This window comes from Scomber scombrus, chromosome 17 (genome assembly GCF_963691925.1).
Source record: "Scomber scombrus chromosome 17, fScoSco1.1, whole genome shotgun sequence".
Taxonomy (NCBI): Eukaryota; Metazoa; Chordata; class Actinopteri; order Scombriformes; family Scombridae; genus Scomber; species Scomber scombrus.
The window spans coordinates 26,722,525-26,740,298 of NC_084986.1; the positions used below are offsets into that span (position 1 = coordinate 26,722,525).

A 17,774-nucleotide genomic window follows, 5' to 3' on the forward strand; every position below is an offset into this window, starting at 1 on the left:
CTGTCCTTCTTCCACAGCTCCCTCAATACTCTACATGTTATAACTGGCATCCAGCATCACTATAAGGAATCCGGGACTTATCTCTGATCCTTTAACTCCCACATAAAACACATTCCAAGGACTGCCTTTATGCACTTATGTAACATTGCAAAAAATCAGACACATCCTGTCTCAAAAACCTGCAGAAAAATGATTCCTCATTATCAGGCTGCTATAACACGTAACACAATACAGCTGAGTGTGTACTGACAAAAACTAGAAAAAGACATCATATTTCTCTTATTTTATCTTCTCTGCACTGCTTCCCTGTGAATTCCAGAATAGAATGTAAAATCTTTCTCCTCACGTACAAATCCCTTAACAGTCTTGCACCATTATATCTTAAAGAGTTCATCCATTACCTCACTAGAACACTGCGCTCCCTGAATGCAGCTTACTTGTGGTTCCTAGAATCTCTAAAAGTAGAATGGGATGCTTTCTGCCTGTAGAGCTGTAGAATCTAGATCTGTGACTGCAAGCCTACCACTGCTACTAATATTATTATTATACATGGTAAATAGACTGTACTTACATAGCACTTTTCTGGTGTTTTTGACCACACAGAGCACTTTTACACTACATGTCTCATTCACCCATTCACACACATTCATACACTGATGACAGGAGCTACCACACAGAGTCAACCTGCTCATCAGGAGTAATTCAGGGTTCAGTATCTTGCCCAAGGACACATGGACATGTGGACTGGAGGAGCCAGGAATCGAACCGCCAATCTTCAGATTGGTGGACGACCCGCTCTACCTCCTGAGCCACAGCCGCCACATATACATATATAATACATATATGTGGAGCTTACATTGTGGTATCTATGCTCTCTGTCCTCCTGCAGCCCAACCCAACCATTCAAGGCAGATGGTCGCCCACCTAGAGGCCGGTTCCACTCGAGGTTACTTCCTGTTAAAGGGGAGTGCTGCTAATGGGGGAATGTTGGGTCTGTAAATGATATAGTAAAGGATATAGTCTAGACCTGCTCTGTATTACAAGTTTCCTGAGATAACTTCTGTTATGATTTGGCACTATATAAATAAAATTGAATTAACTCTTTTGCCCCTGTAATCATTTTCTCCCTCATTATTACTCCATGCTGACCTCTCTCTCTCTCCCTCTCTCCCTCTCTCTCTCTCTCTCTCTCTTCTCTCTCTCTCTCTCTCTCTCTCTCTCTCTCTCCTCTCTCTCTCTCTCTCTCTCTCTCTCTCTCCTCTCTATCTATTTTGGCGTTCCCATCTTTTCCTCCTGATGAAGGACACAGCACAAGGACGATAAAAAGTGAATAATTATTTCATGATGTCTTGTCTGTGCTTATAGAGGCTGAGAAACAGCAGGTTTGGTTGTAGAGATAGGTAGGAGTGAGAGTTTTGCGACATTCTGAATATGTGTGTGTGTGTGTGTGTGTGTGTGTGATGTGATGCAGCAATCTGATAGCTTCCTCCGTGTTGGACTGTCTGGTCCTCTCTGTCCCCTCAAAGGTCAACATTGTCGGGACACTTTGTGGCATGATGTTGCAAATGTACTGTACTGAAATGAGATTATTCTCATTTTGTTAAAATTCTGCGATAATAAGTACTGGTGTGACTGTAGCAGCATACCAACACAGAAAAAAAAAACCCAAACACTGCTACACCGGGTTACACCAAGTTCAGTCGCATTTTGTCAGATATGAAAAATGTGTGGTAGTCGGCACTTTTATAGGAGTGAGTTTTCAAAGCAAGCAAGTAAAGTGAGCCTGGACCAGCAGCACAGCATAACACTCTAAAATGCTCAAGAATTATAATATATTAAATGTGTCCTTGTCAAGGATACGTTCTCCCACATGTATGTCCAAATCTGTGTGAAACTAATTAGTAGTCAAGCTCTCCATCCTCTATCCAACATGTTTCCACTCTCCTGGAGTCGGAGGTGTTATATTCAAGACAGATGCGATCCCACCGGGTTGACTCCAGCCTTTCATTGACCAATGGGATGGAAGAAGCCTCCCATAGGGGGTGGGGGGGGGGGGGGGGGGGGGGGGGGGGGGGGGGGGGTTATATGTTATTGTGCCCTCCACCAGCTCCTTCACCGACCGACCCACAGCCTCCTTCTAATGAACCCCACCCATCACCTCCCCATCAAATATAAATGCAGCCAGAGAACGTCTCTCTCAGCAGCAGCAGCCCCCCCCAACCTCCATGGCATACCTTCAGCTCTGCACAGCCACCATGAATTATTCACCTAGAGTGGCACGTGGATGTAGGCTCTTGCCTCTTGGACGAACACCCCCCCCCCCACACACACACACCACACACACACACACACACACACCCTTCTATATCAATCCCCTCTTTTTCCTAGACATGAAACACAGGTGGATAGCACCTTATTTCGAGTTGAATTAATCAGTTTTCCATCCCATTAACTCCTTTAATCACGCTCTGTACATTTTCAGATGCTTTAGGTCTTTGGCTCCAATTAAAGGACCTAATGAATTTTGTCCATCTAGTGTTATATGACCAGCCTTTTGTGTTAACTAATTATAGATCCGACTCCACTACTGGTCATGTCCTGCTCTGTAATTGGATTTCCCCCAAGGGTTCATTGATTTCATGTTGAAAGCGGCTGGAACATGGGAGGAGATGTATTGTCTGATATGAATGGTGAGGGGATGCAGAAAGCTTCATAGTGTAGGCCGCCTTTCTCAAGTTGTTCTTTTTTACATAGCGTAGTACATAGTCTTTTCTGTTGTTGTCATTTTAGAGACTCTCCAAAACATTTCTAGTGAAACCATGCTGGGAAATTTTGGTGGCTTGGTTAGTCACCTCTAGAGCCGCTTCCTGCAGCCGTCTTGGTTGACAAGTGATAGACCGGGGGAGGTAAACAGCAAAACAGCCCCTACGGCAAGCAGGTGGCAGCTTTTTCTGCAAAGGAGGAATAATTAATCAGCAGAGAGACTGCATGAAAAGGAGGGGAAGGAAGAGGGAAATAAAGAGATGAAAGACCCTTCAGTTCAAAGAGAACAGCCAGTGATGAGCTCTGCCCTTTCTGGGCATGCAGAAGGCTGTAGAGGAGAGAATCGGACCAACGAGGCTTAGATCTGTCACGGCTGTATTTGGAGAAAAGCAGATTTCATTTAACCTGAATCCTGTAATCTGATTGCTTAAACAATTTGTTTTAATTGATTGGAGTTGGTAAGTAATTGAATTACAGAATGTGGTATTTGTTGGATGGAGGTGGAGAAAAGAAGAAAAGCTGGTCAAGTAGTTTCACTGAACTGAACACTGAATATAATGTATGTATGTTGGTGAGTGGAGAACCATAAGGAACGCACACATGAACTGATATGCACTTATATTTTAGACTTTACATATTTTTATGTATATTAAGAATGATTTTATGGATTCTATGAACCTCATGTAATTTCTGTATACTGTATGTTTGTAATTGGTGAGCCAAAGACAATTTTACACCGTGGTGGACAATAAAGTTTTATTTCTATTCTGTTCTATTCTATTCCAAAATGTAGTACCTTAAGTTGGCATCAAACAACTGGACACATTTGTAATTTTACCCATTCTTTCATCAGATAGTTCCCAACTTAAACCAATACTTAGAGTCATTTACATCATTTACAGTAAATGGCTATATAGTTGGATTTCAGAAAAGGCGTTGCTCCTTTTTTTAAAGTAAGGTCTCAAAAATAGAGTTTTGTTTTTCGTATCAGTACAGAAAGCCACTAGTTCTTGAATAATTTCAAACAATACCAAAAGTGTCGACTCACAGTCAGACTGAAACTTAACTTGCTTTAACCAGGAGTTGATGTAGATGTACCACCCTCATCATTTTCACTTGGAAGCTGTGGGGGCGTATTGTTTTTACCAGAAATATGCTTACAGCTGCAGTGATCTCAGAGACATTTTTTTGTGGCTATTTTAGATTTTTTTAGTTAGGCATGGTAAGATCACATCACTATTCTTAATCCCACCTACACAACTCATTAGTTGATAACTTTGATCATTTTTCCAGTCAGGCTAAACAGTCCTCAATGAGTCACCTACATGTCAGAATATCTTTCATTTAGAACGATGAACGGCAGCTTAATGTGTCATTTGACTAATTAGGCCTGCAGTGGTGGAAAGTAATATCGAAGTTGTAAAAGTAACCTTCTGGTCTGGGGCTTTTCTGGCTCTTGGGGCTGCGTCTGTCTCTGTTAGAAGCAGACTAGAATAACAATGCTCCAACTGGGCCCCTGGTAGCACCAAATACATTCATTACTGAATGCTTGATGTGTAATGTCACTCTGGGTGACAGCAGTGCCTCCACAGTGCTGTACATATTGCAGTGATGAGAGATAGTCTGTGCGTGATAGTGTGTGTGTGTGTTTGTGTGGGTGTGTGTGTATGTGTGTGCCCCAACTCAGAATCTAAAATCCTTCAAAACCGCCTACATTTAGCAACAAATGACTGTGTCTAGACCGGATCGTCATCCTTCCTCCAAAGATTATCATTTAAGAACGGCACAGGAACAGCTTTCCATCCGCCTCAGAGGGATCAATACATTTGTTTCCCTTCCCAAAAGCCGATTGGGTTCGCCTCTGCCGGTCACGGGTTTACGTAAAGATTCACAATGTAGAGCAGTTTGTGGTCCCAGTCTGCAGGATTCAGCAGTGAGCATGTATGATTAGAGATGCTCTGCAGTCTTGCACTGAGAGTAGCATTGCTGCTGCTGCTGCTGCTGCTGCTACTGCTGCTGCTATCCCCCACCCATCCACCCCCCACCCCCCGCCTGCCCTGCGTCCTGTCACACAGGATTACAGCGTCTGTTGACAAGAGTCGCTGCGTTGTGCCGCCGCTACTGCACATGTGAGCCAACCATTTCACTCTGCCCACCGTTTTTGATGCCAGGTCATCGACACAGGTCACACCAACTCGATTACAAAGAACGCGACAGGGATATCGCATTCACCGTGATCCTCTTAGCATCTACTTCATGCACTCTGTCAGCAGAGTTGTGTGTTTTAATCCATAAGGCACTTTCTTTTATGTAGTGTTTCCGATGCTACTGAATCACCGGATCTGACATTTGTAGACTTTAGCAAACCAAAATCTGTATCAGGCAATTTAAAGCAAGCTCTTAAAATACATACATACACAAAGACAATGATCGTATCACTTTACACAAACAGAGAATACAAGAGTGTCAGTTTGAAAGACTCACTCTTGGCACAGACTTGTTATCTTGTTCTAAAAAACACACGTACAAATAATACGGTAAGATTTCTCTCCTTCACACACCCCCACTTCCTGTGACAACCTCTGATTGTGCTGACAGGCATTTCGGCCTCCGTCTGCTCCAGCGTGCCATCTGAGGGATCAGTCTGTAATTATGTTGAAAGAGAGTGGTCATGGTGTGTCAGTCAGTAAGGGGCTGCCGTTCTAATTGGTACAGAAGCAGGGTTTCTTTCAGCGACTTTCACCGGAATCAAGAAATACCCGAGCTTGATAACTTTGTGAATGCTGCAATCTGAGCACAAAGAAGCTGCAGGAAATGTCAACAAGGCTACAATGTTAAAGACCTGCTGGTGACCCCTAGAGACCCCACAATATTCATGTTTTCATTGAGATAACAGGTAGGTTTTGATGTAGCATTATTACGTTACGTTGTATTTTGACATGACGTGATCATCCTGAAAAATGATGAAGACAATAGTTTCCTTTTTCATCATTTAGGAACCACAAGTGTCTGTACAAAATTACATGCCAATCCATCATACAGATGTTGAGATATTTCACAGGATCAGTGAAAACCATGACCTGTTGGTGGTGTTAGATGAACAGTCATTAGGTTTCATCCTCTGGGCACCAAGCATATGTATATCGAAATTTCTTCTACAAAAATTGTCAGAAGAGTTGACTAAAATCCCCAAATGTTGACCTCATGGTGGCACTAGAGGAAAAGTCAGGGGATCACCAAAGTCAGTAGGCCTTGTCAGAAGGCCTGGGGACAATGAATGCTTGGCGGGAAGCTGGGTTTCAGGAGGTAGAGCAGGTCGTCCACCAATCGGAAGATCAGCCGTTCGTTTCCCAGCTCCTTGTGTCCACATGTTGATGTGTCCTCGGGCAAGATGCTTAACCACAAAAATCTCCTGATGGCTGATGGTGTGTGATTGTGTGTGAATGTTAGTCTCCCTCTGATGAGCAGGTTGACACTCTTGTGTGGTAGCTCCTGTCATAAGTGTATGAATGTGTGTGAATGGGTGAATGACACACGTAGTGTAAAATCACTTTAAGTGGTCCAAAACACTAGAAAGAAAAAAAAGTACAGTCCATTTAACATTTCCCATTTGTACAGTTTCATAGCAACAACCAACTGTTGTTGAGATATTTCAGCCTGGACCAAAGTGGTGGGCTGATCAGCATTGCAATCCTTTGAGTCATGTCGCCATCATGACCGTTAGATTAGATTAGAATATTTCTTGGGAAACCATTAAGAATTATCCTCTGTGGAATATTCATATCAACAGCAGATTTCATGCTGATGTTTAACCAGAAGACTCATATTGTGTCATTGTGTTGCTGTTTGAGTGGCTGCTGTTGCATCTTTTTAGCCTCTTTTCTTGAACCGATCTTTAGATTTAGTTTGTGCTTATTGTTAGTAGAAGTTAGTGGAACAGTGACATTCCTTCCTATGAACCCGCACTTGTTTCTTCTTGCTGCTAAGATGGGGAAACCCGCGTCTCTCCTTCATTATTCTTCTCTCTGTCCTCACAGTGTGTCACGAGTGAATAGATTTTCATCCTCTCGCTGTGACTCAGAAGACAGAAGGAAAGAAGGGGAGGGGAAAGAAAGGACAGGGAGCGAAATATATTCTCAAGTGACACATTTGGGGACAGACTGGAGCTGAAGGCCAGACTGGCACTTTGTCTTCCAAGGAGAGTCTGGATTTATCACCCGTTTGCGTCCGCACTGATACACTCATGCCGACACACTGGTATTTTCATAGTTGTTTTACAGAGAGACAATTAGATGGTGATAATTCCTCTGGGAATCTGGGAAAGTGTTCCAAGGGTAATGCTGTACCACCACTGAAGTGGTGTTCAAGTAATTTTTCTTATAATCTCAGCGTTTAATTTTGCTTTGAGGGAAAGACCATTTTAGCTTAGTCATAATGAACTATTCAGAAAGTATTTCAAGATGTTTTCTAGTCTGTAGTCTGGAGCTGTATCTACATTATTACCCACAAACATATGTACAGACGGAACATTCATCGTTCCATGCAACAGGGCTGTCTACAGTGGATACATTACTCATCTTGTTCCGACTTTACAAGGTCTGATTATTACAAAAGCAAGTATAGATTTCTACACTTTCATTACAGGACTTGAAAGAGGAACATTAAATCCCGACTTCTAGTCCCTAGTATAAGTGAATCTCTAAAAACACAGTTCCCTATACTTCCCATACTTCCCAATGTAACGCCATGGCAATGTTAGACCCTTTCAGCCTGGTAAATACACATGTCTTTCAAACCCTGTGCCCCCAATTTGACTAAACTCCTCCAGAGCCCCAGAAGACATTATACATCTGTTTTTCATGGCCTGTGTAGTACTCCCCAAGGCTAGTAAATTGACTGTGACATGTAAAACGATGGAAATATAAAGGATTTAAACAAAGTATGTTTGGGAGTGTGTTTGCTTTACCACTGTGACCTCACAGTGCACCCAAATCCAAGCATCAAACCTTTCGAAAAACTTTTCTTATAATGGAAACTCCAATGATTTGATACATAATGATCAGTTTACCAGTCATGGGACGTACTAATCAAACAATAAGCTCTTTGACTGGTATTAGATACTCAGCCCTGTGCAAACTTGAATGATAAATGGCAACGATGTGATGAATGGTAATGCGGTTTGTAAAAATCAGAGGGTTTTTTTTAATTAAATGTTGGTTCTGGCTTTAATGCATTCAATCTTTTTTTAATCAAATCATTCATGATTTTTCCAACACAAATTAGAATTTAAGAGTACATTATCAATTCAATGAAACTTTTATCAAATTTGGTTTTATGAATGATTTAATAGTTGGAAATACTTGGTTATTAACCAATCAGGGAAGAAAAACTGCTATTGGTTGCATTATGGGAATTGCTTGGTGAGTCCTATGGATTAAAAAGCAGGACATCTCAACCTCTGCTGCTTAGACTTTAGCCATTTGCTTTTTTAATATGTCTATTGTGAATTCCCCTACTTTATGGAAGTGCATTTACATCACTGGAGGGCCACTTTAAGCAGCCTGTTGGCAACATCACCAACTTTAGGTCTGTGTTTTTGTACCATCTGTGTCACACCTACAGTGTGTATAGCTATAACTGTATGTGCAACTTGGATTGTCAGCCCCTTCATTTGGAAGTCTGGATTTTCAGCTGTCTGACATTTCTAAATTCATGAGTAGGCTATGTTCTGCTGTGGAGGGCTGCAGGAAAACCTATGCAGTTACCCACCCCTGATACTGGTTCTGTGACCCAGTTATGACCTCAATACACTGATGACAACTCCATTACCCTTTTATTTATCCAATCATATGTATTTTTTGTTATTACCATGATTATTTATCATTATTTAGCTATTTATTTTTCCTGTTTCTTGCCCATTCAGCTGTAGTGTCTGTGTGTGTTATGGTATTTGGGGTATTAAAGTGGTTCTTTTGGTCATGTTTAGATTGGTTGCCAGGGGTTGGCACTTGAGAATCTAGACTTTTGTGACCTCCAGTCACTTGTGTGTGCATGTATATAGGTATGACCAGTACATGTTGTATATCGTATATATTACATGTCTCAATTGGAGAGAAAAAAGCCATTGACTTTATGAAATGAATTAAAGGTAGTCTGCTCAGTAAAGAAAAGGGCTGAATGCAGTCCAGACACGTGGAAGGCAGGTGAAGAGCCTTACTGTCTGCACAGCTAACTTTGATTGGTGAGCGCTGCGATAAAACCAGTCCAGTCACAGACACTGTCCTCCCACCATTCTCCATTAAGATCAACAGGGCGATGTTGACAGCACAGCGCAGTGCCTCCACATCTCCCCTTCTCTCCAGCCAGCCTCCCTGACATCAGTGCGATAGGAGCCGTTATTCCTCCTGACCATGAAAGAGAAACACTGTTTGTGTGAGTCATCCGGAGACCAAGCTATGTGTCAGGCAATAAAAAAAAAGGTCCCTGCCTCCCAGACCAGAGTGCTAATCAGTAGAAGGATGTCATCTGCAGAGAAAGCAATGTGAAGTGAAAACCTTGAACAGAGTGATGAGTTCAGTTCTGTGCTGTGCTGTGCTGTGCTGTGCTGTGCTGTGCTGTGCTGTGCTATGTTAGGCTGTGCTGTGCTGTGCTATGTTGGGCTGTGCTGTGCGGTTGAGTGCTTTTTCGGTCAGCTCGTTCTTCTTCCAGACGGCATGTTTCATCTTATCGATCCACCAGTCAGGCTTATAGTGTATAAGATGAATGCATTTTCTGCATTAAGGCCCTTTAAGCCTGTTTGCGTTTTTTCTGCTGCCCATTATCACATTTTGATTTCTTATCAATGATGTAATCTTCTACTGTCATGTTCAGTTAAGAGTTATGATCCAAATGAGTCTTTGAAGATCCTCAACCTGCTGCTTTTTATAAATCTCTGGAGGTTTTTATCTCAGCCACACATTGCATTTTGGTTTTAATAAAAGTATTTAGATTATTCTTATCACTTGCTTTGTATGATTTATCGCTGATGCCAACCAGACACCACCAAACTACTGTAACCTAACGTCTGTTCTTCTTTCTCCTGTCATCCACAGATTATAGATAATGGGCTGTGTGCAATGCAAGGATAAGGAAGCAACCAAACTCACAGACGACAGAGACACCAGCATCTCCCAGGGAGCGGGCTACCGCTATGGGGCCGACCCCACGCCGCAGCACTACCCCAACTTCGGGGTCACCGCCATCCCGAACTACAACAACTTCCACGCCCCGCCCGTCGGACAGGGGATGACCGTCTTCGGAGGGGTCAACACTTCCTCTCACACTGGAACCCTAAGGACACGTGGTGGGACAGGTAAGCCTGGTGATGTGCTCTGTTTAGAATGATAATGAAGTTTAAAAGTCAAGTTGTTTGTTTTAATTAGCGAAACCGCCTTCAACACATCATTTCTGTTTGATCACATAATTCAAATCTTTTTTCAAAGCAAGATAAAATCTAAGAGCAAATGTATCAATTCAGTTACGAGTTCATCAACTGTTTTTATGATTTTTCTTTTTTATGAATTTTGCATTAACATCAATGTCAATCATGCTTCTCTCAGTGGATTAAAGACAGCACAAACTTACTCATTTATAATCAGATACATTCATACCAATCAATGTGAAAATAATGAAGAGTGATTAAAGAAGATATACATATTAATCACAATGCATAATTCAGCACATATTAGTCAGACGCACTGCAAAGGAAACTCATATCTATTGTTTGTAGGTACAAGGTGAAGCAGAGGGAACATGTAGAATAGGTGAACACCACCAATGTGCACCATGTAACATCAGAGCGCTGTTGTTTAGTGTCTGATGCGTCATGGAGACACATCTGTCACATGTCGAGGATCACTTCGATCTCAGTCGTTGCCTGTCTCAAAGGTCAAAAGCAAATAAAGCCAAAGTTGAAACTGAGTGAACTTTGAGGGCAGTGGAGAAGGCAAAGCGCAGCCCTCCCAAAGTATTTCTGCCTCGAGGTTTGAGATCTTTATTCTCGTAATAAGAAATGGAGGACTCACGCCGGTGCAAAGCAGTTCTTCCCACGGTTCATGTGTAAAGACGCTGCTGCACTCAGAGCTTCTGGATTCTGTGTCCTCTGCTTGTCTTTGTAATGTTGTAATGATGTGATGAACCTTACAGATTGGGATGATTAGGTTTGGGCTTCTTCTGTTAGCTTAGATTGTGAAAAAAAATCACAATATCTTAGCATTATTATGCAGATGATGCACAGATGTATATAATGGTATCCCCAGATGAGTATTGCTCTCAGGGAAAGTACTTAGTTAAGGTAAAGGTTACAAAACCGTAGAAGTAAACGAGAACACTCATTGGGCGGTCATCCATTCATTATTCCTGTCACCTCTGACTGTAGATCAAGGAAAGAAACAATAACAGCTAAGAGAGACAGATGGTATGTTGTACCTAACACAGAGAGAGGAAATCATTTATCTGGAGGCACTTCTTATAGAAATGAGTCTTTATTGTTGTACAGCAGAGGTAAAGTAAGAGTGTGAAGGTCATTTCTCTTTGATTCATTTCCACACAGTTACGGTGGTCAGTGCACCCAGTGATAGTTGTATGAGTGCACTGGCTCACAGCCGCCCACACACATACACCTCCATATGCACAAGAAAAGACTCAAGAGGGCTTCTCTGTGCAGTTAAAGACTTCCTAAGGCATCCCCAAATCCTGACAATCCTCACCTCGCAGCCCCTGCCGCAGCCCCTCTCCGGACCCCAGCCCAGCCCGGCCCTGTCAGGAACGTCCGGCTGGTATTAGCACAGGGCTTTGTCTGCCGGGCTCATTGTTTAGGATGGGAATATTCCTACTCAGGATTTCCTTTATGTTTGACTGAGCCCATGCTGCTCTGCAGAGGAACTCAGCGTTTCCACTCAACTTAGCAGGAGTCCTCTCCGTCAAAGTGTGGATTATTTTTCTGCGCTGTATAATCCAAATCCACACAGTGGCAGAGGAGCAGAGAGGGGTTTAGCTTTTTAATGTTCTCCTGGTGGGGAAATTTGGACATAAGCCGCCCCTTCTTTCTCAAACTCTGTCATAACACAGCAGCCCAGCTTGTTTGCTACACAGCCACAAAGTCCACCCCCCCCCCCCCCCCCCCCTTCAGTCACACTGCAGAAAAATTGCAACAACACAAATTGCAGTTGGAATTACACCATCTTATTGATTATCAGTTGATCTTTTGCTGATGTCATTTACCCAAATGGAAATTCACAGCCAGTCCCATGATCTTATGTAACTAATTGAGTGGGATCCTAGCAAACGATTTTAAAATGAGTCAATAAAGCAGTTTATACCTAGCACCCACCTCTGCTGACCTAATGGAACATTCAAACATTGCAAACCCCATTGGCAATGCACTCAGGGTGACTGGAACTCAAATTGTTTCAATCGGACACTGTTTTTTTTAACAGTGTGTTTGTTATCACATCAATAGCAGCACGTCCTTTCTATCTGCAGTCCTATCAGCAACAGCCCGACTGGCCCTCTTCATATCAACACTGTTTCTCAGAAAGCCTGCTGAGAGTATCTGAAGTGAAATGACTTGAATAAATACGATCAAGAGCGTTTAAGTGGACTTTGAAGAAGTGCCCATTCAACTTCCATTTGTCAAACACTGGGAGCCACGAGAGAACTGAACAGCTGCAGTCACCTCAGACCAGGGCAACACTTTGAGTGCCTCTTTTGTCTTATCTCAACACTGATGGGTCTGTTGGCGTTTCCCTGCCTGATGTCCAAATAACTCAGAAATCAAAACCTTTTATAGAATCATATGAATTTATTACATGTTTGTTCATAGTTTTTCTAGTTTCGGTCATCATTCCTCATTAAAACACAGTTCATTGCTGGGAATGTGGCAACATTGCTACAAAGAAGTGAAATGGGACAATACATTTAAATATCCAAACAATCAGCCAGGTTGTAAACATACTCATATCATGCAGGTAACAGTATATCTAGAAATATTAAGTACTCATTCAAACTGATGCCACACAGCTCTCCACAACATTTATCTGCAGCCAGCATTGCTGTAGTCTGATCATTGCTGTTAAGGAAAGTGAAGGATTTCAGTAAACTGTGCACTGATGTTATACTGTCTCCTTAGCAAATAACTTCTGTTTTATTATCACCACTATAATGCTCCTTGTCTTGTCAGTGAATGCATTTGTTGGTTAGATAATACTTGAATAGCTAAAAGGGCTTTTAGGCCACTGGTCTTTATCTACAGAGGTTTTAGCCTAATGGGAAACTGATGGGTCAAACTGGAATTGAGGCAGGCCAAATCCCAATTTCACTGGATTGTTAGACTTGTGACGTACCCCCCCGACTACCCTGCAAAGCTGGGTTCACATTGCTGTCAGTCCATATGCTGGATTTGCTTCAGACAGGCTAAAACATTGTGTAGAAAGTGGTAATGTGGCATCTTTTTAATACCACTGAAATGGTGGTGTAGGGATTTGGGATTTTTTTTTCTCAATAAAAGAAACACACCAGTCAACCGGTGAAGATCTCAGTGCAGTTCTCAAACTACCATATAACCTTGTCACCTCAATCAAAGGAAGAAGTCACAATGTAAGTTTAGATCCTGATACTACACCTATGTGCTCATTTTGTTGCAAGATGTTTTTCTTCCTCTATAACTGTATCTTCACACTATGGGCTGTTTTATACAGTATTATTCATGTTCTACACACCTCAACTAAAAAGAGCTGTTAAAGAGTTTCAGTTTTTCTCTACCTCTCAATTTTATTTGTATTGTTAACCTTGTGCTGTTATCTTTTAACACATCCTACAATCCCTCTTCCCATTTGCTACAAACAAGCGATAAGAAGAAGATGTACTGTAGGTGTGAGAAAATGTTCCTCTGAGATAAGTGCAACTGTAGGATACTGTTCTATGTTACTTTGTTATGAGAGTAAAATTAGTAGCATTACATCAATGTGTGTGTGTGTGTGTGTGTGTGTGTGTGTGTGTGTGTGTGTGTGTGTGTGTGTGTGTGTGTGTGCGTGTGCGCGTGTGTGTGTGTGTGTGTGGGAGGAAAGTCACGTCGGGTACTTTGTGAAAAGAATTTTGATTCTGCAAAGGTTATTCTGCCATTATGAAGCCAATTCTACCACATGACTACAATTCTACAACAGGATCTACCACAGTTGATAACAGTAAGCAAAGGTTAACAACAGTGTTCCAAAAAGCCCTTTATAGCCTTCTCAAGGCTACATCCCCTACATGCAATTGGAACATTTATTTCCAATGCTGTGCACACACACTTGCAGGGAAATGACACCTATTTTTTTTTTTTTTTTTTTTAAACTTATAACTAAGCCAAAGTTCTTTGCCCTATGAGAGGTCTTTGTAGTCTTAGACATTCATGTTTTTTGTACACACAAAGAGTGATAGAAGTTCAAACCCTGCCTACTTCCACACCACTACACACCTTGTCAATTACTGTGTAAAGTGGCCTTAATTGTCTGTTTCAGGAAGTTGGATATCGGCAGATGGAGGTAGAATAAGGATTTCCAATGGTGTTACACAATTCAACAAGCACTTTATTCAAAGTTTTTTTTAAGCCTTGAGAGTCCTCAACAGTGTTTGCTAATACATCCCAGAGTTGTTGAAACATTTCATTCAAAAACCAAACTGGCTGCCAGTGGCACTAGTGGAAAAGTCATAGGAAACATCCTCTGGGGGCCATAAATATCTGAAACAAATGATGTGTCAATCCATTGAGTAGATGTTGAGATATTTCACTGAATATTTTTTAAAGACCTTCTGATGATCCCAGATAAAAAGTAAGGGGATACCAAAAGTTATTGTGTTTAGTTAATCCTGAAGGAACATTAATGTGTGAACAAAGTTTCATATTCTATTCAGTAGTAGTTGAGATATTTCAGTCTAGACCAAAGCTGTGGAAATTGCAATCCCTGGAGCCCAGGCACTAGAAACGACTTATCAACATTTGCTGTAATAAAGTTTGATTGTCAGTAAAATACCTCTGAAATGTCCTTCCTGTGCGGATTTGATGAATTCCCATTAAACTGAAGATTGGCTGACTTACATTCAAACCAGAGATTGGTCCTTATTTACTCAATGTACTGTATCTTCCAGTGTACCATGAGTTCGTTGTGTGATTCTAAGCTTCATTTTCTCTCACCAGTCTGCTGAGTCCTGACAATGTTATTTTTATCCCTCTGCAGGAGTCACCCTCTTTGTGGCACTTTATGACTATGAGGCGCGGACAGAAGACGACCTCAGCTTCAGGAAAGGAGAAAGGTTCCAGATTATCAACAGCACGTAAGTTTGCTACAGCTGCTTATCACACTGTCTGCACTCGGGAGGAATGCAAGTTTCTATTTATCACTGTCTTAGAGGGATGGAGCTAGCTGCTGGGAGGAGAGCACACAGGGTTTTTTCAGCTGAGGTAAAAGTGGCAGTTTGTACACAGAGAAGAAGTGTTTTGGTTTCATAATCTGGAGTGAGCAGCCCAAAATAAATCTGCTTTACTTCAGTTTGTGTAACTATAAAACATAAAAAAAACCATGTTCAACTGTTGTGCAACCACAACTCTGAAAGCTGAATTATTCCAATCATGAAAAAAAGGCTTCAATACAATGAAAATTGTTGAGAAAAAGAATTGGCAGCAACTTTTTATAGGATACTATATTAGAGGGTGAAAAGCATTTCAAAATGAGGTGAAAGTGGTGGTTTGAATATGCAATACGACAATCAGTAGTAAACACAGTTTATTTAAGGTTTTAGTCAGGGTGGAGCTGAGTGTCCAGCCGGCAGTGATGAGTGCGTGTTCCTTCAAGACTTCCCTCTGAACTTGAACAGGAAGTGCCCTGTTACACCCACAGTGGTGTTGGCTAGTCTTTTTTTCAGTCAGCAGAACCCGCAGGAAAATAGCGTGTGTGTGTGTGTGCGTGTGTGTGTGGATAGGAGGAGAGGTGTGATCATCTGCCAACTCTTTAACCAACCTGGCCTCGGCTCGCGGATGGTTTTCATTTTCTTTGTGTCCACACAGAGCTGCGTGTCAGCCTGCTGGAGTCATCCTCAGCTGCCTCTCTGTTTGTTTGGGTTCCTGCAGTGGTGCACTGACATTTGAGGAGGCGGAGAGACTGCTGGCACTGCGCTATGACCCCGTTCTCCTTTAGATTTCATTGTAATTACCTGCAGAGAAACAGCAGGTTTACTCCGACTGCATCGTTTCATAATTGAGCTGATTACCTGTATGAAGCCTGTGCTACACTGCTACATCTCTAATGTCTTTAGGAAATGGACAGTTTAAATGCAATCCTATTGCTCAGTGGATTTTGAATACCTTAAAGCGATGGTCTGGCGTAATTTTGACCTAGCGTCATTTGCACCATTACGTCTATCTAAACACCGCCTACTTATAAACTTTCCAATGCATCGATTTATGAGTAAAGACCCTATTTGTACCACTGTAGAAGTTTGATAACAATCCAGGCTTTATTAGTGGAGTCATTTACGAGATACACTGTTGGGTCCATTAGCGCCTGTACTAAGACATTCGGCTGATGGCTCTAACTCCACTAATTTGCGACCAAATGAAAAAAAAGGGCTGAGGCTTACTTAATGGTGCATATGACGCTAGGTCAAAATGACCAGCATATGTTTGGTTTAGAGAGGTGGGTGTACAAATGAATTCATATTTTTTAACAAAGACGTCAACAAGTTCTTTTCAGGAGAAAGACAGAGTTCCTTTTTAGTGTCAGTGGGGCATCGGGGACACGGACTCATAACCTCCACTTTCCTAAAATCCTAACTACCGCTCCAGTCGCTGTAAAGCAGCCTGAATGTATCCTGAAAGGTGGAATCCAGGGGGAAAAAAACTCTGACACACTCATAGTGCACAAATTCCCAGCCGTCCCTAGTGGAAATCACACCCTCGTCATGTGTTGATGCACATGGTATTAATAGTAGTTTAATAGCAGTCAAAACAATAATACTAGCAGTAATAGTGTTTTTATTATCCTATTGTGATTAATCAAACTCAGTAGCACTTTATACAACAGCTGACAATGCAGTATACAACAGATACAGCAGATAGGAAAGACATTTAAAGGTTATAAGCTAATGGAATGGGTCATAAATACATCAGTTAATAACTATAAATACCTAAACAACAAATTAAAATGATACATAAGTGGTATAAAGTAGTTAATGCTCATGCCGTTTCAGTAATATACAGTTGGAGCTCTGTACTGTACATGGATGTTATCACCTCAGCCTCTGGCCCAGCAAGGTCAGTCTTCCTCCTCACCACACCCAGTCAGCATCCTGTCCCAGCCGGCGTCTTACACATTCCACCGCACACCTCGCACCCCCGCTGGGCCTCCGCCAGAGCAGGAAGACACCGACCTCCTCCCATCAACCTTCTACTCTTCCTCCTTTCTCTCTCACTCTCACTCTCTCTCATTTTCTTTCTTTATTTCTTTCTCTCTCTGCTCCTCCTCCTCCTCCTCCTCAGCAGGGACAGGACAGAGCTGCATCTTCAACCACTCTCCCCCTTCCTTCCACCCCCCCTCCATCCGCCCACACCTCTCTGCTTCCACCAAGCCTCCAGTGTGTATACGAGCTTTCTTCCAGCCAGCCACACTGACCCCTGCTGGACAAAAGCTGGAACCAATGCCTAAAAAAACCTCTCTGGGCTTCAGGCCTTTCAGAGCTGGCAGGAAGTGATTGACAGATGCCGCTCATGTGAAGCAGCGACCAGAGATCCCAGCACGGCCTCATCAGCTGACAGAAAGCACCGTTTGTCCCGTTTTGTTTTGTGATGGCATCCTTCAGGAAACAGGCCTCCCCCTCCGTCCCCTGGATGTTTAGAAGACTCAAGCTTTTTATAACCCTCTGTTAGTGTGTTATTGTGAAGCTTTAGGAAAATAACTCCCGTTTTCAGTGAATGCTACAAGTCTACGCTGTTAGTA

General features: G+C 42.2%; 1 protein-coding gene across 3 annotated transcripts in view; it reads left to right on the forward strand.

The window, feature by feature from the left end:
* The window catches only part of fynb (FYN proto-oncogene, Src family tyrosine kinase b), a 78,044-nt gene that overhangs the window by 37,367 nt on the left and 22,903 nt on the right, over nt 1-17,774 (forward strand). For all 3 annotated transcript variants that reach the window (XM_062436681.1, XM_062436679.1, XM_062436680.1), the window contains exons 3-4: nt 9,855-10,114; nt 15,021-15,117. In XM_062436681.1, coding sequence (XP_062292665.1) covers nt 9,865-10,114; nt 15,021-15,117 — 347 coding nt within the window. In that variant the 5' untranslated portion in view covers nt 9,855-9,864. The remainder of the gene's footprint in view (nt 1-9,854; nt 10,115-15,020; nt 15,118-17,774) is intronic.